At 46.8% G+C, this 25,728-nt stretch overlaps 2 protein-coding genes across 2 annotated transcripts in view; one reads left to right on the forward strand and one right to left on the reverse strand.

The window, feature by feature from the left end:
- Positions 1–2,137, reverse strand: part of LOC131970723 (collagen alpha-1(X) chain-like) — a 3,621-nt gene extending 1,484 nt beyond the window's left edge. The window contains exons 1-2 of the mRNA XM_059332144.1: positions 1,900–2,137; positions 777–857 (exon numbers count right to left, since the gene is read on the reverse strand). Coding sequence (XP_059188127.1) covers positions 777–857; positions 1,900–2,137 — 319 coding nt within the window. The remainder of the gene's footprint in view (positions 1–776; positions 858–1,899) is intronic.
- A 2,214-nt stretch (positions 2,138–4,351) lies between these two features.
- LOC131970246 (diacylglycerol kinase delta-like) lies at positions 4,352–25,320 on the forward strand. The gene is made up of 31 exons (XM_059331589.1): positions 4,352–4,489; positions 6,959–7,069; positions 7,149–7,229; positions 12,473–12,577; positions 12,665–12,797; positions 12,940–13,046; positions 13,132–13,257; positions 13,534–13,636; positions 13,715–13,877; positions 13,958–14,066; positions 14,671–14,810; positions 15,250–15,334; positions 15,423–15,517; positions 15,616–15,715; positions 17,518–17,833; positions 18,046–18,210; positions 18,409–18,537; positions 18,634–18,727; positions 18,833–18,943; positions 20,039–20,135; positions 20,280–20,387; positions 20,493–20,606; positions 20,850–20,984; positions 21,603–21,775; positions 21,851–21,962; positions 22,473–22,565; positions 22,894–23,013; positions 23,092–23,209; positions 23,361–23,491; positions 23,645–23,734; positions 23,832–25,320. The coding sequence occupies exons 1-30, from the start codon at positions 4,352–4,354 to the stop codon at positions 23,723–23,725; spliced, it is 3,693 nt and encodes a 1,230-aa protein (XP_059187572.1). The 3' UTR covers positions 23,726–23,734; positions 23,832–25,320.
- The last annotated feature ends 408 nt before the right edge of the window (positions 25,321–25,728 follow it).

Raw genomic sequence — 25,728 nt, forward strand, 5'->3', positions numbered from 1 at the left:
CAGACAGAGGACATTAATGGAGAGAGGACAGACAGAGAACAGTAACAGACAGGGGACAGTAACACAGTCAGAGGACAGTAACAGACAGAGGACAGTAACAGACAGAGGACATTAACAGACAGAGGACAGTAACAGACAGGGGACAGTAACACAGTCAGAGGACATTAACAGACAGAGGACAGTAACAGACAGAGGACATTAACAGACAGAGGACAGTAACAGACAGAGGACATGACCAGACAGAGGACATTAACAGACAGAGGACATTAACAGAGAGAGCACATTAACACAGAGGACAGACAGAGGATATTAACAGACAGAGGACAATAGCAGACAGGACATTTACAGTCAGAGAACAGTAACAGACAGAGGACATTAACAGACAGAGGACAGTCAGAGGACATTAACAGACAGAGGACATGACCAGACAGAGGACATTAACAGACAGAGGACATTAACAGTCAGAGGACATTAACAGAGAGAGGACATTAACACGGAGGACAGACAGAGGACATTAACAGACAGAGGACATTAACAGAGAGAGGACATTAACACAGAGGACAGTTAGAGGACATTAACAGACAGAGGACATTAACAGTCAGAGGACATTAACAGTCAGAGGACATTAACAGAGAGAGGACATTAACACGGAGGACAGACAGAGGACATTAACAGACAGAGGACATTAACAGAGAGAGGACATTAACACAGAGGACAGTTAGAGGACATTAACAGACAGAGGACATTAACAGTCAGAGGACAGACAGCTGACTGACCTTTGACCCCAGGTTGTCCCCTGAATCCCGGAGGTCCCCTGAAGCCGGTCGTCCCTCTCCGCCCAGGACTTCCTGGATGTCCTGAAGACAGACGGACAGTTTGTGAGTTTATATTTTGTTATATATCTGATTTAAATATTTATAAATATAAATGAAAATTAGAAAATACCTAACTAAATTTTGAGTGTGCTTGATTCCAGCCCATGACTCTCAACCATACATTATTAGATTACAATTTGAACTGCTTCAAAATGAAAAAGAGGAGGAAGTCATGTAAGATAATAAACCAGGTGCTGGTGGTCTCCTGTGACATTTGACGCCACTGAGAGAGGTGAAAACAGCTGAAAGTTCTCCTAACAGAAAGCATTTTTGTCCAAACCATAGCTCCTATCAGTGAACCGACTTCACTTTGAGCATCCTGAGTTCTTCCTGAACGTCTACATATGTGTTTTGTGAAGCAAAATGAAGAAATTGTTTTTTTTTAGACCAATCAGAAGAAATTGGTACCTCTGCTTTCCTCCAGAAATGTTCCCTCCTTTTCACCTCCTATGAGGCTGTGGGTGCGTGTTGATGGATCATTTGTGCATCCTATGCCCAAACTATAACTATGACAGCTTTACCAAACCAATGTGAGGGAGAAGACCAATTTTCCTATGTTTCTATGTATAAATTATTTCTGTAGAGTGGTATCTGTGGCCTCGAGCACAGTTTCCAAATTCATTTTTTGACAAATTTTTCTCTCCCTCTGCACTCTAACGATGATGTCATCCACTGTAGCCTCTCCATTGGGTAACATTGGGGGGATTTTTTGGCATGTTTTTGCAGAATAATTTGAAAACCGTTTGCCAAAACCCTTAGAAAAGTCATGGCACACTTGTCATGGCCGAGCCGGTCGATTTGATACCTTTTTAGTGCATGTGCGACCAAAACTGTGGGAGGAATAGTTGACCAAAAAATCACGGAAGAAACGGAAAAATAATAGGACGAAGCCCTTTAGAGAGAATATAGTGAGCTCCTACAAGCACACTCTATAATCTTTGACCTAAAATGTTTCAGCTTTACAACTACGCAAATGAAATGATTATTATAGATATTATTATTAATAAATAAACTGCAGGTGTACCTGGGAGTCCGCGGGCCCCTGGGTCCCCTTTGGGCCCCAGGCTGCTGGGACACTGTGAGCAGAGGCAGAACCAGGGGATGTCCTCCGGGGGGACACCGTCCTGCAGCAGCTGCTGGCAGTGGTCCTGCAGGGCTCCGGGGCCCCCAGGGGCCGGGGGGTCCTCCAGTGGGGTCGTCATCACCACGACGACGGGGACGAAAACCACCAGCGACAGGAAGTGAAGAGGAAAACTGGCCATGTCTGCAGAGATTCGCCTGCAGCCTGTCCCCCCTGTCCCCTCACAGCTGCTTATAAACACCTGGACCCCGCCCACCTGCCCACAGGTGTGTGTGTGTGTGGCTGTGTGTGTGTCCCTTTGTTTTGTTCAGTAAAGTAGGTTAGGGGTTTGTCTCTTTAATGCATTATGTGACCTCTATACACACACACACACACACACACACACCCACACCCTCAGGTAACGTTCTGACCTTCATCTTCTTCAAAAGAAAATCTGTTTCAGTTAGAAGATAATCAGCTGTTTTATTAATGAAACATTTTTCATTAATACTAATGTGACTTTAAAAAATAATCGGAGTTTGACCTTTAACCTTTACATATATTTATACATTAATCATCTGTTTCATTAATTTCTTTCTGACATTAAATTTATTGATTCAACTTTTTAATCCTCGGATCAAACAAACAAACATTTATTAATAATAATTTCATAAATTATAATTCTTTCTCTTCTTTCATTTCAGTTTTTTGGACGATTTCTTCAGGAGAGGCTGTTTATACGGAGCAGAGAGGAGAGGACAGGAGAGGCTGGAAACATGACAATACTTCAATATCGTTCTGATTTCTGTCATTCTGTGTTATTCTGCACAGGGACATGTTTGAGTTGTTCTGATTGAGCTGATTCCATAGAGCTGCAGGATTTATATATTATATAGATTTATATATTATATAGATTGTTATATTATATAGATTGTTATATTATTTAGATTATATAGATTTATATATTATATATATTAATAGATGTATAAATTATAGAGATTATATAGATTATTCGTTGCAGTGAAACACAAAGAGGAGAATGTTAACAGTAATCATTCTGAAACTTTGGTTTTATTGATCAACCGTCTCCGTAACAGCTGCTCCACTTTGATGAGCTCTGGAAGTTTCTGTGACTTCGTTCCCACTGATTCATGTGTCAGCTGACCCGAACAGTCGTCACCTGATCCACTGCCCCCAGAGACCTTCTCCTCTGGACAGACAGACAGTCAGAGACCTTCTTCTCTGGAAAGAGACACAGACAGTCAGAGACCTTGTCCTCTGGACAGACAGAGACACAGACAGTCAGAGACCTTCTCCTCTGGACAGACTGTCAGTGACCTTCACCTCTGGAAAGAGACACAGACAGACAGAGACCTTCTCCTCTGTACAGACGGTTTGGACTGGTGAAGACCAGAGTCCAGCTCCTCTCCTAAGCTGCAGCCGGGGAGCCACAATTATACAGGAATTAAGGGGAATTAATACAAAGGCTAAAAAAAAGAAGCGAAATAAAACAAAATGATCAATTTGTCTCATTTGATCTATTATTAAATGCCTATGTTTATTTGTAATATTATTTTTGATAAATTAACTGATGTGTTAATTTATTTACTGAATCATTTGTTAATTTATCAGGTTATAAAAACATCCTGTAATATTTTGATTATTAGATATAAAATATACAATTCTTCACATCTTTAAAGATCAAACGACTTTTCATCTCAACGAGGGAGTGTGTGTGTGTGTGTGTGTGTGTGCGTGCGTGTGACTTTCACTGTCTTCCTTTGTTTGTTTGATGCTGAAACTGGATCCATGAAACAGAAACCTGCACACACACCCTGCTGCTGACCCTGTTTCTCTCACACACACACACGCACATCCTGCTGCTGACCCTGTTTCACACACACTCTCCCAGGAGATCGATGACCTCTGATGTCATCAGTGCAGCAGAAAAAAATACATATTTTAATTATATTTTATTCTAAATGTGGATTAAACTAAACTGAATTCATAAATGAAAATTCCATCAAATGTACCAAAAATAAATGAAGTCATTCAATAAATGTGACTTTTTAAAAATGTTTTTATTCTTATTTAAATTGATTGATGTATTATTTTACCTTTCCATTTTCTGTGTATTTATTTCCCCAAAACACACACACACACACACACACACACACACACACACACACACACACACACACACACACACACACACACTCCCCCATTTATGTATATAAATGGGGGAATTGATTTATTACATTTATTTTAGGTGATATATTTTTTGTTTTCTTCTGAAAATAAACGAGTTGTTGTAACGTCACCACATGGCCACCAGGGGGCGCTCTCTACGCTCTGTTCGGGCTCCGCCGCTGGGGGGCGCTGCCCGCCCGGTCCTCCCCGGGGGTCTGAGGGCAGGATGGCGGAGGCAGGGGGACCGGAGTCTGCCGCGGCCCGGTGCCCGGATGAGTCGTCGGACAGCGAGCCAGAGCAGGAGCCCGGAACCCCGCAGAAACTGATCCGGAAAGTGTCCACATCCGGACAGATCCGCAGCAAGGTACCGGGGGGGACACCGGGGTTTCACGGGGTTTATCTTCGGTCCGAGTGTTTTCATTCAGCGGGGTCGGGCCACACTCGGCCCGGGGAGCGCCGCTCCGCTCCGGGACAGGACGCAGCACCGAACCCTATCAGAAAAACCCTCAGTTTAACAGTCTCTCCTTCAGGTACAGATAAAAGACCCGGGCTAGCATTAGTCAAAACATTTATCGGACAAACCGGGTCCGCTCTCTGATCCGGCTCACACCAGACTCACCTGGGTTCACTTTGTTTATATTTAAAACCAGTTTCACACTTTTTCTACACATCCTGTCCTCCACTGCTCACATTTAAAGAACGGAAATTAAAGTGAACCAGTTCTGATGGAGCCGGTCTGTAAGGGGGACAGGCTGATCCTTGGACCATGAATCTGTTTTCTCTTTAAATGTGTCTATTTGAACAGGAGTCTGGTTCAGACGGACCTTCAGCTGCTACACTAACAGTCCCGCTAAATAACGATATGACGATATAACACTTGATTCTGTTAAGTGTTCATGTGAAAACGCAAAGAATTAATATTAAATAATTAACATTATTTAACGTCAGTCCCGTTTTTTTTAAAAACGTCTTCAGTCGTAAAATGCTTCTCCCGTTAGCTAAAAGAGCTAGAACCAGACCCTACCCGGTCTAAACCCGCTTCAGCCCAGGAATCATTTATTATAATTTATCCCAGAAACAGTTAATATTTATAAATACAACACGGTGTCCGGTGTGGTGTTGTTTATTTACTCCGGTTAACGGACAGAAACCCGGTAGTTTCGGCTAGCCTGGGTCTCAGGCCCGATGAAAAGCCCCGGAGTTTCCTACTGCGGCCCCCCCGTGGGAGGTGCGCTGCTCCCGGGGTGACGGTGGACATCAGGTCGGTGTGTTAGCATGATGACACATAACGGTTCCATGTTCCTGAGGTTTATTATGGAGAATAACGGTCGTTGTCACGGTAACCGGCAGAGACGCCGGTCGTCCCGGTTACCGGAGCTTTACCGTTAACGGAACTTTATTACCGTTTATTACCGTCATTAAACCGACTGAACCTGCCTTCAGGTGCGCTCGAACAGCTCGAAAATACCACTGTCAAATTAAACACAATAATGTGTATAAAACAGTGAAAGCTGCCAAAACCTAAAATAAATAAACGGCTTAAAGAAACTAATATGAAATTACATGCGTCAAAACAATATTCAAATAAATGTGTGGATAAATTAATTAAACACATGTAAATAATTAAATATTCCTATTTCAAATAACGTATGATCTATTTAAGATATGATATATATAAATGTATATAAGATATAGCGAACCCCATGAGTAAAGTGTCCTGAGTAAAGAGATTAAACAGGTTAAGGCAATAAAATAGAATAGATTAATAAAAATGGAAGAGAGTAAAGAATAAATCAATAGTATAAAGTCAAAAATACAACAAAAAAAAACAACCAAGGCCAAACTAAAAACTAGTCGTGCCACCAATGTTTCAGTGTTTCTATTTAATTATATGTATATACACGTTTGTGGGGGTTTAAAGAAAAATAATCAATGCATACATACATAGATTAATTGGGTAATTAATGAATTAGTGAAATAAGGATGTGTGACATGGAGCTGAGGTGTCCGACGGCCCCTGAAGGCAGCAACAGCTGACGTGTTTGAGTTTCTATTTAAAGTTTTTCTGTTTTTGTGATTTTTCATGAAAACTGATCCGTGTGGGAAACAGCGAGGCGTTTGTGGTCTGCAGGAGAATCACACTGTGGCGCGTTTAAAGACCCCCTGTTGTGAATTAGGTTCATAGACTGTACAAATTAGATTCTGTTTATAGATTAATGATCGTTTGATTATTTGATAAGCTGATTGATTGTTTGTAATGAACGAGTCTCGTTAAAACTTAGCTGTTAATAAAGATGTATCAAAAAATCAAATAAATAAGTATGAAATATAACTGAAATGATAACATATAAAATAAAGTATATGAGATGTAAACATTTCAAATTATAAATAATAAACTGAAGTTTCTGTAAACAAGAATTAATTATTAACTTAATGTTGAAACAGGAACACGTGTTTGTTAAAGTTGAGTTTTATATTATTTTTAGTCTCAATAACAGCAGTCAGGTGATGGACAGGCCCTGCAGCAGTTAAAGCATTTTCTGTTTGTCAGTGAAAGCTGCTGTTGTTTGAGTTCATCACAAGACGAGTCAAGACGGTCAGCTGCCCCACATAACTTTATAATATTTATATTTATATTTACTATCAGCTGCTCCACATCACAACACAATATTTAAGTTTCACTTCTGATTCTTCATTTTCACTATGTTGCAAAGTTTAAATTAGTTAATTTATTTCCTTTTTTTTAAAATCACAAAGTCCAAAAGAGGATTTTCAAAGTAAAACACAGTCAGTTGAAAAATACAATGTGTGTGTGTGTGTGTGTGTGTGTCAGACCGTGCTGAAGGAGGGGACTCTGATGAAACAGACGAACTCGTTCCAGCGCTGGAAGAGACGATACTTCAAACTGAGAGGGAGAACGCTGTACTACGCTCAGACCTGCAAGGTGAGGAGACGATCACTGATTAATAATCAATAATCAGTAATAATCAGATCACAGCAGCTCTGACATGTTTTCTGTGCAGTCGATCATCTTTGACGAGGTCGACCTGACGGACGCCAGCGTGGCCGAGAGCAGCACCAAGAACGTCAACAACAGCTTCACTGTGAGTCTGAAACCTCCTGCTCCTCCTGCTACTCCTCTCCTTCTCCTGCTGCTCCTTCTCCTCCTCCTGCTGCCCCTGCTCCTCCTTGTCTCCTTTTCTGTCCTCCTGCTCCTCCTTCTGCCCCTGAACTTTATTTTATTTCAGTCTCATTAAAATAATTTAATCCATCCATCCATCCATCCATCCATCCATCCATCCATCCATCCATCTATCCATCCATCCACCCATCCACTTATCCGGGGCCGGGTCGTGGGGGCAGCAGGCTAAGCAGGACATTCCAGACGTCCCTCTCCCAGCCACAGCGTCCAGCTCCTTCTGGGGGACCCTGAGGCGTTCCCTGGCCAGGCGAGAGATATAATCCCTCCACATGTTCTGGGTCTTCTCCGGGGCCTCCTACCATTTGGACGTGCCCGGAACACCTCTGCCTGTTATTTCTGCTGTATTTGATCCCCTTGGGAGAGATCATCCAAAAGTTTAGCGATGTTTCATTCCACCTGTTTGCCGATGATATACAGCTTCACTGTTCCTTTAAGCCTATGGAGGTCCAGAAGCTTGATTCCTTAGTTCAGTGCTTAGTGGAAGTCAAACAATGGCTGTGTGAAAATTCTTTACAGCTAAATACAGTTAAAAATTAAACCCTGGTTATTGCCCCGGAGGACTTAATTCCAGGAATAAACCAGTACTTGGGTGATTTAAGCCAGTTAGCTAAACCTACCCTGAGAAACCTGGGCGTTATCTTTGACAAAGACATCTCCTTAGTGCAACATTGCAAACAGCTGTTGAGAAAGTGCTTCTTTCAACTGAGAAAAATCTCCAAGCTCAGGAAAATGGTGTCACATAATGATCTAGAACTCATTATACATGCATTTGTGTCTTCTCGGCTAGACTACTGCAATAGTTTTTTTCATGTCTTAACAAAAATGAGCTGTCGCGTCTGCAATTAGTGCAGAACTCTGCAGCGAGAATTCTGACCCGCACGCATAGGCGCATAGGTGGACTCACATATCCCCAATTCTTAAAGCCTTACATTGGCTCCCTGTCTCTTTTAGAATCAATTTTAAAATTCTGGTCTTAACAATCAGAGCCTTACATGGCCAAGCTCCACCCTACATATGTGACCTGATACAGCCCTACACCCCCACTCGGGCTCTGAGGTCTGCAGATCAGAATCTGCTTATGGTTCCGCGCACCCGTTTTCGAACCAGAGGTGATTGAGCTTTCCAGGCTGTTGCTCCCATGCTTTGAAACAGTCTCCCTCCCTCACTGCGCTCAGTAGATTCTGTTGTCTCTTTTAGAAGCCAACTGAAGACATTTTTATTTGTTCGGGCTTTTGATTAGTTTCTTTGGGACTGCTATGGTTGTTTAATTGCTGTTGTAAAACTTGTATGTAAATTTTTATGTTAAGTCAGAAAGTGCTTCACATAAAAATGTGAAGCACTTCTGTCTGTGAAAAGGTGCTATATAAATAAAGTTTACTTACTTACTTACTTACTTACCGGGAGGTGCCTGGGAGGATCCTTACCAGATGCCAAAACCACCTCAGCTGGCTCGTTTCGATGCGAAGGAGCATCGGCTCTACTCCGAGCTCCCTCCGGATGTCTGAGCTTCTCACCCTATCTCTAAGGCTGAGCCCAGCCACCCTACGGAGGAAACTAATTTCAGCCGCTTGTATCTGTGATCTTGTTCTTACGGTCTCTACCCAAAGCTCATGACCATAGGTGAGGGTTGGAACATAGATGGACTGGTAAATCGAGAGATTTGCCTTCAGGCTCAGCTTCTTCTTCACCATGACGGTCCAGTACAACACCCGCAACACTGCTGACGCCGCACCAAACCACCTGTCCATCCACAAATCCTTTGCTTGAGGCAGTACCTCTCTCCCCACCCAGAGGGGGCAGTCCACCGTTTTCCGACAGAGAACCATGGCCTCAGACTTGGAGGTGCTGACTCTCATGCTTCTCTCAACGATTCGCACTCTGCTGCAAACCGCCCCAACGAGTGCTGGAGGTCCCGGTCTGATGAAGCAAAAAGAACCTCATCATCTGCAAAAAGTAGAGATGCAATTCTAAGGTCACCAAACTGGATCGCTTCCTCCCCCCGGCTGTGCCTTGAGATCCTGTCCATGAATACCACGAACAGAATCGGAGACAAGGGACAGCCCCGGCAGAGGCCAACACCCACTGGGAACGTGTTTGACGTTGTGCCGAGTATGCGGACACAGCTCTCACTTTGGTTAAATAGGGACCGGATAGCTCGTAGCAACGATCCCCCACGAGACTGGATGAGCAAACTCCCATGGTCCCTCCAGAAGTCTTGCAAGGGTAAAGAACTGGTCCGTTGTTCCATGACCAGGACGGAAGCTGCATTGTTCCTCCTGAATCTGAGGTCCGACAATCAGCTGGAGCCTCCTTTCCAGCACCCTGGAGTAGACTTTCCTGGGGAGGCTGAGCAGTGTGATTCCACGGTTGTTGGAACACACCCTCCGGTCCCCCTTTTTAAAAATGGGAACCACCACCCCAGTCTGCCACTCCACTGGCATTGTCCCAGACCTCCACGCAACACTGAAGAGTGTCAGCCATGACAGTCCAACAGTGTCCAGAGCCTTCAGCATCTCAGGGCAATCCTCATCCAACCCTGGCGCCTTGCCGCCGGGCAGCTTCTTAACTACCTTGGCGACTTCTGCCAGGGATACTGATAAGTCTTCCCCTGAGTCTTCAGACTGCCTCCTCCACAGAGGACGTGTTGGCTGGATTAACCCTGTGGGGTCTGAGCCTATTTGCCCTTTACATACCAAATACAAAATGTTAACTAATGTTTGGAATCCATTTTTTCAGCACAACTTCACCATGATCTGACTTTTTTTTCCACTTTAACCTACTTTATTAACATATTGAGCCCAAAAATACACAAAAATCATGAAATCTGAAATAAAATTATACTATTTATTACAATAAAAACCACAAATATGCTCAATGAACTGTTTTGGACCTGTAAATGTAAACATAGGTAGCAAATATGAACATATCAAGATGAAATTCAAATATAATACAACTATATACAAGAAATTCCCATAAAACATGTATATTTATAGGAATAGTGTCAGCTGATTCAACCACTTTTTTCCTTTTTGTAAAATGCACTGCCTACCTCGTCCCATCCTACTTTTACGCTTGAATAAATGTTTTTCAGATTTAAACTATCATATCTTTGGTTTTACATGACCGAGGAGCATCAAACAAAAAATTGATGAAAGTTTCAAGTCTGTAATTTGGAGTGAAGTTGACAACAGCGCTCTACGTGAAAACTTTGCATACTTTTATCACGCAGGTGGGATCACAGACCCCAGAGGATTAAGGAGTTTCTCAAAGTACTCTTTCTACCGTCTGACGACATCCCCAGGTCGGGTCAGTAGGTCTCCTCCTCCGCTGAACACAGCTTGAGCCAAGCCCTGCTTTCCCTTCCTGAGTTGCCCGACGGTTTTCCAGAACCTCTTTGAGGCCAACCGAAAGTCCTCCTCCATAGCCTCCCCGAATTCCTCCCATACCCGAGTTTTTGCTTCAGCGACCGCTGCAGCCCTTCTGGCCAAGCCCAAAAGGCCTCCTTCTTCAGCTTGACGGCCTCCCTCACTGCTGGTGTCCACTAGCAGGTTCTTGGGTTGCTGCCACGACAGGCACCGACGGCCTTCAGACCACAGCTCCTACCAACCGCAGCAACAATTGAGGCTTTGAACATGGCCCATTCGGACTCCATGTCCCAAACCTCATCCGGGATGCCGGAGAAATTCTTCCGGAGGTGTGAGTTGAAGACCCTGCAGACAGGCGCCTCCGCTAGATGTTCCCAGTTAACCCTCACTACACGTTTGGGTTTGCTAGGTCTGTCCAGCAGCCTCCCCTGCCACCTGATCCAACTCACCACCAGGTGGTGATCAGTTGACAGCTCTGCTCCTCTCTTCACCCAAGTGTCCAGAACATGTGGCCGCAGATCTGATGATACAATAATGAAATCGATCATCGGTCTTTGGCCTTGAGTGCTCTGGTACCAAGTACGCTTATGACTAACTCTATGTTCGAACATGGTGTTTGTTTTGGACAATCCGTGACTAGCACAGAAGTCAAATAATAAAACGCCGCTCGGGTTTAGATTGGGTAGGCCAGTTTACCCGTGCTGGGCGAGGTGCACTGATGACTATGTTCCCGCTTCATAAGGGTCTTTGAATCACTCTTAGTCGGGCTCCTCCCCTGGGACCACTTTGCCTTGGGAGACCCTACCAGGAGCACACAAACCCCTCCACCACAGCAAGGTGGCGATTCTAGGAGGAGAAAATAATTTCAGCTAATAAAATATTTCTAAATGTCTTTAAAAAATGTTTATAAAAATAAAGTAATATAGGAATAAATAAAAGAAATGTGTTCTTTTATTTATTCCTATATTACTTTATTTTTGTTACATTTAATAATTTAATGGCAAATTAATTCATAAGTCATTTATTTAACACACACACACACACACACACACACAAACACACACACACACACACACACACACAGTGATGTCAGACAGGAAGTGGGCGGGGACAGAGCAGAGCTAAGTCCTTCTGTTGATCAGAAACATTTTCACAGCAGAAGAAGAAAAGTTCAGAGGCTGATTGGTCACACTGTGAAGTCACAGCGAGCAGCTGACAGTCAGGAGGTCAAAGGTCGTCTCATCTTTTTATTTATTTAGTTATGTATTTGTTTATTTGAAGCTGCGACTGACAAATGTTTTCTTTGTTGATTATTTATTTTCTTTAATCTGTAAAACATTACAAATCGGCTGTAGATTGATTCTGTTTATTTAGACACATCAGATTATTATTGTTTGTTGTTTATTTAGATCCATCAGATTATTACTGTTTGTTGTTTATAGTTAAATCAGAGAAAAACAAGCAGAGGTTTAAGACTCAGGAACGATCTGAGCTGTGTGTGTGTGTGTGTGTGTGTGTGAGAGAGAGAGAGAGAGAGAGAGAGAGAGTGAGAGAGAGAGAGAGTGAGAGAGAGTGAGAGAGTCTATTTCAGTCAGTGTGGGAACAAATGCTTTATTGTGGACCAGGAAGTGGAAGTCCACGTCTGTTTCTGGAAATTACACACACACACACACACACACACACACACACACACACACACACACACGCTAACAACAATACAACCAGAAAATACAGTAAATAAATAAAGTGTGTCTGTGTGTGTGTGTGTGTGTGGGGTCAGGTGATCACGCCCTGCAGACGTCTCATCCTGTGTGCTGACAACAGGAAGGAGATGGAGGAGTGGATGGCGGCGCTGCGCTGTGTCCAGAACAGACAGAACTATGAGGTGTGTTACTGTGTGTGTGTGTGTGTGTAACCTGAAGGTGAGTCCCAGTACAGCTTTTGACTGTGTGTGTGTGTGTATGTGTCCCAGTCCACCCAGTACAGCATGGATCACTTCAGTGGGATGCACAACTGGTACGCTTGCTCTCACGCCAGACCGACTTACTGCAACGTCTGCAGGGAGGCTCTGTCAGGGGTCACCTCGCACGGCCTCAGCTGTGAAGGTACACACTATAACACACACTACACACACACTACACACAGAGAGGCACAGGGGGGTGTATTGACTGTGTGTGTGTGTGTGTGTGTGTGTGTGTGTGTGTGTGTGTGTGTGTGTGTGTGTGTGTGTGTGTGTGTGTGTATCAGTGTGTAAGTTTAAGGCTCATAAGCGCTGTGCGGTCCGAGCCACCAACAACTGCAAGTGGACGACTCTGGCTTCTATTGGGAAGGACATCATCGAGGACGAGGACGGGGTGAGAAGACCTCTGACCTCTGACTTCTGATCTCTGTTCTCTGACCTCTGTCCTCTGACCTCTGTTCTCCAACCTCTGTCCCCAGGTGTCGATGCCTCATCAGTGGTTAGAGGGGAACCTGCCGGTCTCAGCTAAATGTAACGTCTGTGACAAAACATGTGGGAGCGTCCTCCGTCTGCAGGACTGGAGGTGTCTCTGGTGTAAAGCCATGGTGAGAGCAGGACACAGGTTACCAGGAACTGAGGACACCTGAACGTTCAGGAGACGGTTCAGGAGACAGTTCAGGTGACAGTTCAGGTCAAAGTTCAGGAGACAGTTCAGGTGACAGTTCAGGTCAAAGTTCAGGAGACAGTTCAGGTGATTCCACCTCTCTCCTCGTGTCAATCTTGGCCTTTATCAGTAAAGTCTTACTGTGTTTACAGTGTTTGAGAGTTTGTGATGTGAACCTGAACTTGCTGCAGACAGACAGGTGATATGTTTCCTCCAGGTGCACTCAGGCTGTAAGGAACAACTGTCCTCTAAATGTCCGCTGGGTCAGTGTAAAGTGTCCGTCATCCCTCCGACTGCACTCAACAGCATCGACTCTGACGGTGAGACTCCTCGGCCCGTCTCTCGGCCCCAGGCAGTGTTTACAGACACATGGTGAATGTCTGATGTTCTGTGTTCAGGTTTCTGGAAGGCGTCCTGTCCCCCCTCCTGCACCAGCCCTCTGCTGGTGTTCGTCAACTCCAAGAGTGGAGACAATCAGGGTGTCAAGTTTCTGAGGCGCTTCAAACAGCTGCTGAACCCGGCACAGGTGTTCGACCTGATGAACGGGGGACCACACCTTGGGTGAGACAACAGTGTGTGTCATATGAATGAAGGGTTTTATTTAAAAAGGATGATGTGTAAGCTTTAAATCTGTCCGCCAGTCTGCGTTTGTTCCAGAAGTTTGATACGTTCAGGATCCTGGTGTGCGGAGGAGACGGCAGCGTCGGCTGGGTCCTGTCTGACATTGACGCTCTCACCCTGCACAAACAGGTAAGTTTCTCTATCCTGGTACCGTGCCTGGTCTGAACCTGAGCAGTGTCTTGTTATTGGACCTAGGTAAGTCATGGATTGGTCATAGCAAACACCATGAGGTGCGCAGGATGGCGGGTCCTCTGGAGGGTGAGACGAGCTGCCAGTTAATCACCTGGTGGTGAGTTGGATCAGCTGCCGGACAGACCTGTCCATCAGGTCTTCAGTTTGGAGACTTTTGAAATTGCAGATCTGCTCTTTGCAGATGATGTGGTTCTGTTGGCCCCATCAGACTTGCTCACTGGAGCGGTGAGCGTGAAGCGGTTGGGATGAGAATCAGGACCTCAAGAGAGCCATGGTTCTCTGCCAGAAAACGGTTGACTGCCCCCTCTGGTCACAGTCAGATACTGTCCCCTCTGGTCACAGGGAGGTACTGCCGTCAGCAGGGATGCAGTGTTGTACCGGACCGTTGAGCTTACTGGTCCTTTAAATTCTGACCGATATAAGAAATATTACTTTTCCTCTCAGTGTGTCCTATGACTGAATGATTCAGATGGAAATATGATTATCTTTATAAACTATGAACATGTTTATGTTGTATTTATTGTATGTTTTGTTGTTGCAGTGTCAGCTGGGAGTTCTTCCTCTTGGGACAGGAAACGATCTGGCCCGGGTGCTGGGTTGGGGCTCAGCCTGTGATGATGACACGCAGCTGCCTCAGATCCTGGAGAAGCTGGAGAGAGCCAGCACCAAGATGTTAGACAGGTAACGGTTGTGAGACAGGTAACTGACTTTGGACAGGTAACTGACTTTGGACAGGTAACTGATGTTAGACAGGTAATGGATGTGAGACAGGTAACGGATGTGAGATAGGTAACAGATGTTAAGACAGGTAACTTATGTTAGACAGGTAACAGATGTGAGACAGGTAACTGATGTTAGACAGGTATTGGATGTAAGACAGGTAACTGATGTCAGACAGGTAACTGATGTTAGACAGGTAACGAATGTTAGACAGGTAACTGATGTTAGACAGGTAACTGATGTAAGACAGGTAACAGATGTGAGACAGGTAACAGATGTAAGACAGGTAACTGATGTTAGACAGGTAACGGATGTGAGACAGGTAACGGATGTTAGACAGGTAACTGATGTTAGACAGGTAACGGATGTGAGACAGGTAACTGTCTGTCTCTCTCTGCAGGTGGAGCATCATGGTTTATGAGACCAAGTTTCCACGGCAACACTCTGCCTCCACCGTCACCGAGGACTGCAGTGACGACTCTGAGGTAATAGGAAATGACATCACTTCCTGCGGATTGAGTGTTGAGGATTTGAGGACACGCACCTGTCTCACCTGTCTCACCTCTGATCCAGGTGCAGCAGATTCTGACCTATGAAGACTCCGTGGCTGCTCACTTGTCCAAGATCCTGACCTCAGACCAGCACTCAGTGGTCATCTCCTCCGCCAGGTACACCTGTCTGTCTGCCTGCCTGTCTGTCTCTCTGCCTGTCTGTCTGTCTGCCTGTCTGTATATAATCTGTAAATAATTAATTTATTCATGTTCAGGGTTCTCTGTGAGACGGTGAAGGACTTCGTGGCTCGTGTTGGGAAGGCGTACGAGAAGAACACGGAGAGTTCGGAGGAGTCGGAGGCCATGGCCAAGAAGGTGCATATACTGTTTAATGTCTTAATATTGATCATATTATCATTAGATGTTGATCTGTTGCTCTGTGAGCCCAACACCTGTAGTTCAGCAGGTCTGCTGTGAGCCCAGCTGCAGGTTGAGGCAGGTACCTGGAGAACCGGAGAGGTCCCGAGGAAAAGGTTAATGATTGATTCTGTGATCGTATCATCAGATCTGCAGCCATATGTCTCGGATACTCTGCGAAGAGAGGAGCAGAGCTGTCAGCTGATCACCACCTGGTAGTGAGTTGGATCAGGTGGATCAGGTGGTGATCAGTTGGTGAGGTACATCAGTTGGTGAGGTGGTAAATGGACCTGCACTTATATAGCACTTTTCTTGTCGCTTTGCGACCACTCGAAGCACTTTACTCTACAGACCTATTCAAACACATTCACACATTCACACAGGTGGCAGAGGCTACCCTAAACGGTGCCACCTGCCACCATTGGGAATTTATTCACACACCGATGAAAGCAGCATCGGGAGCCATTTCAGGTTCAGTATCTTGATCAAGGATACTTTGACATGTAGGCTGGTATGGTCAGGGTTCGAACCACCAACCATCCGATCAGTGGGTGAGCGCTCTACCAACTGAACCACAGTTGCCCCTGGTGTAGTGGATCAGGTGGGGAGGAGGATCAGGTGGTTCAGGTTGTGAGGTAGATCAGGTGGCTCAGGTGGTGAGGTAGACCAGGTGGTTCAGGAGGTGAGGGGGATCAGGTGGTTCAGGAGGTGAGGGGGATCAGGTGGATCGTGTGGTTTAGGTGGTGAGGTAGACCAGGTGGTTCAGGAGGTGAGGGGGATCAGGTGGATCAGGTGGTTTAGGTGGTGAGGTAGATCAGGTGGTGAGGTAGACCAGGTGGTTCTGGTGGTGAGGTACATCAGGTGGTGAGGTGGACCAGGTGGATCAGAGTCTAGGCCGTGTTGAAGGCCTCTAATGTAGACGGACAGTCACTGGACGGGTCACAGGAGTCTGCTCATCCAGTCTAAGAGAAGGCTTATGGCCGGGTCTGCAGGAGTATGGGTCCCTCTGGAGTCCTGTGGGGGGACTGCAGGAGTACGGGGTTCTGGGCTCGTCGCTACGACCTATCCGGCCCACCATCCCAGTGTTTTGGCTGTTATCCTGATCGTGGTCTTCATGGACAGGATTTCAAGGTGCAGTGCAGGAGTAGTGTTTCTGTTTGGTTAATCAGAATTACGTCTCTGCTTTTGGCAGATGTGGTTCTTTTGGCTTCAACAGACTGGGACCTCTAGCATGCATTTGGGCGGTTTGAAGCTGGCTTGGATGAGTCTCAGAGGATGGTCGTCTGCTGGAAGATGGTGTACTGCCCCTTCTGGGTCGGATAGAGTTACTGCTCCAAGTGAAGGAGTTCAAGTGTCAAGGGGTCTAGTTCAGCAGTGAGGTAGACAGAGGCAGTTTGGTGCGGCCTCAGCAGGGATGCGGGCGTTGTACCGTTGTGGTTCAGAAGGACCTCAGCTGGGAGGCAAAGCTCTTGATTTTCCAGTCCATCTACGTTCAAACCCTCACCTTTGGTCCTGAGCTTTGGGAAGTGACCAAAACAATGAGATTACTGTTAGAAGCGGCTGAATTGAGTTTCCTCTGTAGGGTGGCTGGGCTCAGCCTTAGAGGGGAGAGGGATGACTGGAATACTTTGCTCAGCTTGCTGCCCCAGAAGAAAATGGATGGATAGTTCAGCTGTTGTTGAGTCAGAAACCGCTTAAAGTGTGTGTGTGTGTGTGTGTGTGTGTGTGTGTGTGTGTGTGTGTGTGTGTGTGTGTGTCAGTGTGGTGTGTTGAAGGAGAAGCTGGACTCTCTGCTGAAGACTCTGAACGAGGAGTCGCAGGCCTCCACCGTGCCCCTGCCAGCTCCTCCCCCCACCATCACTGAGGAGCAGGAGGAGGTGGAGGGAGTTGTTCTGCTGCCTCCTCTTCATCACCCCCCCCCTCCCCCTCATCCTCCCCCACCCCCTCACCCCCATCCCTGCTCCCCACGGACCAACGCCTCCAACGCCACCATCTTCAAACCTCGAGAGCAGCTGATGCTGAGAGCCAACAGTCTGAAGAAGGCCATCAGACAGATCATCGAGCACACAGAGAAAGGTACGACAGGTAGAGAGACAGACAGATCATTGAGCACACCGAGAAAGGTACAACAGGTAGAGTAAACGCAGTCTTTGTCTCAGTAAACACAGTATTTGTCTCAGTAAACACAGTATTTTTCTCAGAGTAATGGCAGTATTTGTCTCAGTAAACACAGTTTTTGTCTCAGTAAACGGTATATTTCTCAGAATAATGGCAGTATTTGTCTCCAGCGGTGGACGAGCAGAACGCTCAGACGCAGCAGCAGCTGTTTTCTCTGAGTCGGGCCGAGGAGGACGAAGGTCTGGTGGAGGAGGAAGAGGAGGAGGAGGAGCTGGAGGAGGACAAGATGTCTCTGCAGTCGTCCTACAGCGCCAAGCAGCGCAGCTCACGCAGAAGTCAGTACTACTGGTACTACTGGTACTCCTGGTGCTACTGGTATTACTGGTACTCCTGGTGTAGCTGGTACTACTGGTACTATTAGCTTTATTTACTGATTTATGCCGTCATCACCTGATCAGGTGATTTTGTTCAGGACCACTGAGGTTATTAAACTCTCTGTCTGTCTGTCTCTCTACCTGTCTGTCTCTCTGCAGTCAGTAAGACGCCCTGTGAGAAGCTCATTAGTAAGGGCAGCCTTTCACTGGGCAGCTCCGGATCACTTCCTGTCCAGACAGGAAGTCGTGAGAACATGCCGATGCTCAACACAAAGATTCTGTATCCAGGTGAGACTGGGCCCCAACAGGAAGGTTGTGATGTCATTATGATGTCATCACTGTGATGTTAACCGTGTGTGTGTGTGTGTGTGTGCGCGCGCGCAGGTCTCAGAGGGATCTCAGGTTCTCTCTCCAGCAGCTCAGTGATCAGCCGCCTGCTGGTCAACGCCGACCCCTTCAGCTGTGACCCTGACAACATGTGAGACAACCTGTCTGTCTGTCTGTCTGTCTGTCTGTCTGGCTGGCTGGCTGGCTGTTTGTCTGTCTGTCTACCAAGACAAATAATATCTGTGTGTGTGTGCAGGGACTGCTACACTGAGAAGTGTGTGATGAATAACTACTTTGGAATCGGTCTGGATGCTAAAATCTCTCTGGACTTCAACAACAAAAGAGACGAACATCCAGAGAAGTGCAGGTAGACACACACACACACACACACACACCACACCACACCACACCACACCACACACACACACACACACACACACACACACACACTGTACTGTTACTGTACAACGTTCACATGTATCTGCCCCAGACAGGGAAGACTGGTCCCCCTTCTTTAGCCAGACCTGCCAGGGTCTTGTCCCCCACAGGCAAGGACGTGGTTCAAGGCGTGCTGGACCCTGGCATGGTAGACTGTTCTCTTCCCTGGGGGGGAAGGATCCGGAGCTGCTGTGATAGGTGAAGCCGGATCAACAACCTGGGCTCACCTATACCTGTAGCTTCAGCACCCAAACCCCTGGAAAGTGGCCTGACTCTGGGCTTTTCTGTGGCGGGGGCTGAGTTCTTCCAGACCACATCTATCCAACTGTGAGGAAGTTGAGAGGTTCTCTGAGAGGAAGTCTGGCTGGTCTGGCGGTCTCTGGCTGAGGCCCCTGTCCGCCATGTCTTCAGTTCCCACTTTACAAAGAATTTTTCGTGCATCCGGGGGAGGTTGGGACAGGGAGGGGCTCAGTGAAGCCCAGATGTGGTGAACTGTTAGGAAGGGAAGGCAGAGCTTGGAGACCTGCAGACCCAGACTGGGGATATTATCAGGATCAGGACCAATGAGGAAGCAGTCTGAAGACCGACCCATATCCCTGGAAGAGGTGTCTGAGGTCATTACAGAGCTCCCCGGGCTGGATGAGATTTGCCTTGAGGTGCTGAAGGTTCCGAACATTGTTGGTTGTCTTGGTTGACATGCCTCTTGATTCTGTCCTGGTCCTGGAACAGAGGGCCGGATCTTTCTAAGGGCTGATGTTTGACCATCCAGTCTACATGTGTTTGGGGACTTGTAAGATGTGGTTCTGTTGGCTTCATTGGACCTTCAGTGCTCACTAGAGCGAGTTCATGGTTTGCTGCCCCCTCTGGGTCAGAGTGAGTTACTGCACCAGGTGGAGGAGTTCAGGTATCTCAGGTCTAGGCCCCTAGGTCCACCCAGAACAAGGATGAACAGATCAACGAGCAAACTAAAAGATGAAAAAAATGCATTGATTTTAAATAATAAGATTTCTATTAATGTGTTCAGGAGTCGGACGAAGAACATGATGTGGTACGGCGTGCTGGGCACCAAAGAGCTGCTGCACAGAACCTACAAGAACTTGGAACAGAAGGTTCTCCTGGAGGTGAGACACAACCAACTGCTGCTGGTTCTACTAGTTTCTACTGGTCACCTCACCCCCCTCACTGATCACTGTGTGTGTGTGTGTGTGTGTGTGTGTGTGTGTGTGTGTGTGTGTGTGTGTGCGTGTGTGTGTGTGCGTGTGCAGTGTGATGGGCGTCCCATCCCTCTGCCCAGTCTGCAAGGCATCGCTGTGTTGAACATCCCGAGCTACGCAGGAGGAACAAATTTCTGGGGAGGAACCAAAGAAGACGACGTGAGTGCTGAACCTGTCTGTCTGTCATGAGTTTGGTCAATACCTGTCTGTTTGTTTATTTGTTTATGCATGTCCTGTCTCTCTGTCTGCCTGTCTGTGTCTCAGACGTTTACAGCTCCGTCCTTTGATGATAAGATCCTCGAGGTAGTGGCCGTGTTTGGCAGCATGCAGATGGCCGTGTCCAGAGTCATCAACCTGCAGCACCACCGCATCGCACAGGTACACCTGTCCGTCCGTGCGTCCTTCCGCAACACAACCAACACACAACCAACGCAACCAACTTAACCGACACAACACAACCAACAAAACACAACCAATGCAACCAACACAACCAAGGCAACCGACACAACCAACACAACCAACACACAAGCAACGCAAACCAACTCAACCGACGCAAACCAACACAACCAACACACAACCAGCCGACCCGACCAGCTGTCTGAACCTGTCTTTCTCTCTAAGTGTCGGACAGTGAAGATCACCATCCTGGGTGATGAAGGCGTCCCGGTGCAGGTGGACGGGGAGGCGTGGGTCCAGCCTCCAGGTTACATCAAGATCATCCACAAGAACCGAACCCAGACCCTGACCAGGGACAGAGTGAGTATTGAACCAGACCCTGACCAGGGACAGAGTGAGTACTGAACCAGACCCTGACCAGGGACAGAGTGAGCACTGAATCAGACCCTGAACAAGACCCTGACCAGGTACAGAGTGAGTACTGAACCAGACCCTGACCAGGGACAGAGTGAGCACTGAATCAGACCCTGACCAGGGACAGAGTGAGTACTGAACCAGACCCTGACTAGGGACAGAGTGAGTAGTGAATCAGACCCTGAACAAGACCCTGACCGGGTACAGAGTGAGTACTGAACCAGACCCTGACCAGGGACAGAGTGAGCACTGAATCAGACCCTGACCAGGGACAGAGTGAGTACTGAACCAGACTCTGACCATGGACAGGGTGAGAACTGAATCAGACTCTGACCAGGGACAGGGTGAGAACTGAATCCGATTCGGACCAGGGACAGGGTGAGTACTGAATTAGACTCTGACCAGGGACAGGGTGAGAACTGAATCAGACTCGGACCAGGGACAGGGTGAGTACTGAATCAGACTCTGACCAGGGACAGAGTGAGTACTGAACCAGATTCTGACCAGGGACGGAGTGAGTACTGAACCAGATCCTGAACTTGTGTGTGTGTGCGTGTGTTTCAGGCGTTTGAGAGCACCCTGAAGTCATGGGAGGACAAACAGAGGTGTGAGTTCCTCCGGACCCCCCCTCCTCAGCCCCCGCAGCCCCCCCTGTCCTCCCAGCCAGAGATCGTCTCTGAAGACGAGGCGTCCCTCGTCAGCGAGTTCGGTCAGGCAGCCGGAGCTCTTATCCATAGGTACCAGCTGTTCCTGACGGAGTCGTGTTGTTGTTATCCTGAGATTAGACGGCTGACTGTTTCTTTGTGTTTCAGTATTCGTGAGGTGGCTCAGTCTCACCACAGTCTGGAACAGGAACTGGCTCATGCTGTCAACGCAAGCTCCAAGGCCATGGACGTGGTCTACGCCGACTCCAAGAGCTCCGGGGTATGAAACACAGCTTGAGTCTTAACATATGTCGGCAGACTTCCCCCCCCTCCAGCTGATGGCATAATGCACCATGAAGTTGTTTGGAAACACTAAATAAGGACAGAAAATGTCTCCCTGGCTGTCTTTGTCTTAAAGAGTTTTATTAAAAACCTAAAAGGAGGTGAGGGGGATCTCCTCGCACAACCGCTCTATAAAAAAAACGTTTGTTCTCATTTTTTCTTCTGCTTGTGAAACCAGCTGGATGTGTCTGCCAATGACTGGAGCGGTGGGTCCTGTCTGTCCTCACAAGGGACACGTCGATAATGTCCTAATATTATCGACGTGTCCCGTCTGTCCTCACAGTGGGACCTGCCGACACGTGTCCTCAACAACATGTTGATAATGTTTAAGTGACTGTCTTTATTTTATTATGACCAGTGTCATTTATTGAGTAAATTTAAATACTGGACCTGTCTGTCTGCCTATCTGTCTGCCTCTCTGTCCCCGTCTCTCTATCTCTGTCCCCAGGCTCTGAGCTGCAGTGTGGTCCTTCAGATGGTCAGTAACGTCAAGGCTTTACTCAGTGAGACTGAACTGCTGCTGGCTGGAAAGATGTCCATGGTAACTGTTTCCTTCGGTCTCAACATGTTTCTTTCTCTCTGTCCGTCCATCTGTTCACCTCTCCATCTGTCCATCTTTCCATCTGTCCACCTGTCCATCTGTACTCTCTGCATGTCTCCGATATAACTTTTATCATTCAAGACATTTCTGAGTTCTCAGAATTTCAGATACTCGACAAAGAAACAAACAAGTTCAGAGCGTTTCTGACTTATAACAAGGTTACATGCGCTCCTGGTCCTGGTGCTTGCCCTGGTACTGGTGCTGGTGCTGGTGCTGGTGCCGGTCCTGCTCCTGGTGCTGGTCCTGATGTTGTGTTGTGTCCCTGCAGCAGCTGGATCCTCCTCAGCAGGAGCAGCTGAATGCGGCTCTGGGCTCGGTGGCTCAGCAGCTCCGGCGGCTGGCAGAGGTTCCCTGGTTGTGTCCCGTCATCGACCCGTCGGACCAGGAGGTAAACCTACACCGGGACCGGTTCTACAACCTGTCTGTCTCTTTGGCTGTCTGTGTAAACCTGTCTGTGTGTCTTCAGGGTCCTCTGACAGATTTCTCAAAACGAAGTCGGAGTGCAAAGTTTCGTCTTGTCCCGAAGTTCAAAAAAGACAAAAACAACAAGAACAAGGAGACCTGCACCACGCTGTCTCTGCCAGGTACCTGTTCATCCCTCTACCTGTCTGTCTCTCTACCTGTCTGTCTGTATTCTGGTGAAATCATATTTTTTTCTTTGACACTGCTCGTGTTGTTTCCTGTCTGTCTGTTTCTCTACCTGTCTGTCTGAACCACTACCTGTCTGTCTCTCAGTCCACCAGTGGGGGACTGAGGAGGTGGGGGCGTGGCTGGACTTTCTGTGTCTCACTGAGTATAAGGACATCTTTATTGGACATGATGTCCGCGGAGCTGAGCTTATCCACCTGGAGAGGAGGGACCTGAAGGTAGCTCTGTTCTCTAATGGCTGACTGCTAATGGCTAACTGCTAATTTCTAACGGCTAACTGCTAGGAGTCGTTGCTTGGCTGCATGGAGACAATTTTTCTCTGCTATGTTGCCTTCAGTTCTTGATGTGTGTGTGTGTGTGTGTGTGTGTAGGACCTGGGGGTGACTAAGGTGGGCCACATGAAGCGGATCCTTCAGGGCATCAGGGAGCTGAACCGGAGCAGCGAGGCCTGACAGCTGCAGGTGACCTAACCCAACAGGCTCATCAAGATAGAATGATTTCAATGTGATGTAATAATAATAAGTAATGATGTTGTTGTTGTCATTGTTGTTGCCGTAGAGACGGCCGTCTGCTCTCCCCCTACCTCTGCTGCCATCAACCTCTGACCTCTGACCCTGAACCAACCAGTCTGTGACATCACATCTGATCAGTGATTGAACGCTCGTGACAAATCAGATGATCCACCAGTGCCTTGTCATCTCACAGTGACCAATCACCATACAGGAGGTCGGGGGGCAGAGCCAATCACAAACTTTATTTACAGTAATCCTCGTGAACGACTTTATTATCAGGACAGAAGACGTTTACAGACCGATCCTGGACCCATCCTGGACCGGGTCTCCAGCAGAGTCTCGGCTCGGTTCTGAATCAAGTAGAGCCAGATCCGCCTCTGGTTCTGGACACGTTGGACCAGGACTCAGCAGAACCCTTTAAACCTTTTATAACCATTCATGTCCTCAGTCTGCCAACAGGGACACTGTGAGGGGGGACACCTGACTGAGGGGGGACACCTGACTGAGGGGGACACCTGACTGAGGGAGTAGGACGCCTGACTGAGGAGGGACGCCTGACTGAGGGAGTAGGACACCTGACTGAGGAAGGAGGACACCTGACTGAGGGAGGACACCTGACTGAGGGGGGACGCCTGACAGAGGGAGTAGGACGCCTGACCTAGGGGGGGACACCTGACTGAGGGAGTAGGACACCTGACTGAGGAGGGACGCCTGACTGAGGGAGTAGGACACCTGACTGAGGAAGGAGGACACCTGACTAAGGGAGGACACCTGACTGAGGGGGGACGCCTGACTGAGGGAGTAGGACACCTGACTGAGGAAGGAGGACACCTGACTGAGGGAGGACACCTGACTGAGGGGGGACGCCTGACTGAGGGAGTAGGACGCCTGACTGAGGGGGGGACACCTGATTGAGGTAGGGGGACCTGTAGAACCTGATAATGTAATAAATTCCAGATAATGTAATAACCCCGATAATGTAATAAAAATCTGCACTTGAGTCCATTGAAAATGTAATAAAACCTGATAATGTAATAACTTCCCATTAATGTTATACTTTATTACAATATTGGTAAAAAGTGTATTCCATTATTGGGAAATGCACTTTATTACATTATCAGGAAGTTATTACATTATCAGGTTTTTATTACATTTTCAATGGACTCAAGTGCAGATTTTTATTACATTATCGGGAATTTATTACATTATCAGGTTCTACAGGACCACCTGACTGAGGGGGACACCTGACTGAGGGAGGCGGACACTAAAACATATTTATTTCTTGTATAAACTGCAGTTTATATTTCGAGTTGTCTTTCAAACGTGATGAGGGGACACTGAGAGAAGCTGAGAGAAGCTGAGAGACGCTGAGAGACACTGAGAGACGCTGCGACGGTCCTGAAGCAATCAGGTGTTCTGAGGAGACGTGTCCTGTCCGTCTGTCCCACTCTGAGACAGGTTGGACGCCTGTAAGGGACCAAATGCTCTGAAGCCTTAAACTGAAGAATCATTTCAATAAACTATTTCATATCACATCTACTGTCTTTGTTTTCAGGTTTTATTTAGACAGTAAGACAGTAAACATTTCATTAAAGGTTAAATATTTGTTTAATTACAGAAGCTGCCAAAAATAAATATGAATGAATATTTATTTACCTTTGTATTAATTACCCTTTAATTTTCTCTCATTTACACATTTTTAAATGAATAATAAATATCAGTTTGTCCCGTTAATAAATAGATTTCATTTACATTTTGTTTTGGTTCATTTCAAATCATTGTTTTATTATTTTGGCATTCAGTCCTCTATATTTAATGTGATAAATCCTGCAGGACACGAAGCTGATCACCTGCGACTGATTATCGATCATCTACCAGTTCAGTGTTCAGAAACACTAAACTTCATAAAAAAATGCCTTAAATATCAATCAGATATCGATCAG

This window comes from Centropristis striata, chromosome 4, assembly GCF_030273125.1.
Source record: "Centropristis striata isolate RG_2023a ecotype Rhode Island chromosome 4, C.striata_1.0, whole genome shotgun sequence".
NCBI lineage: Eukaryota > Metazoa > Chordata > Actinopteri > Perciformes > Serranidae > Centropristis > Centropristis striata.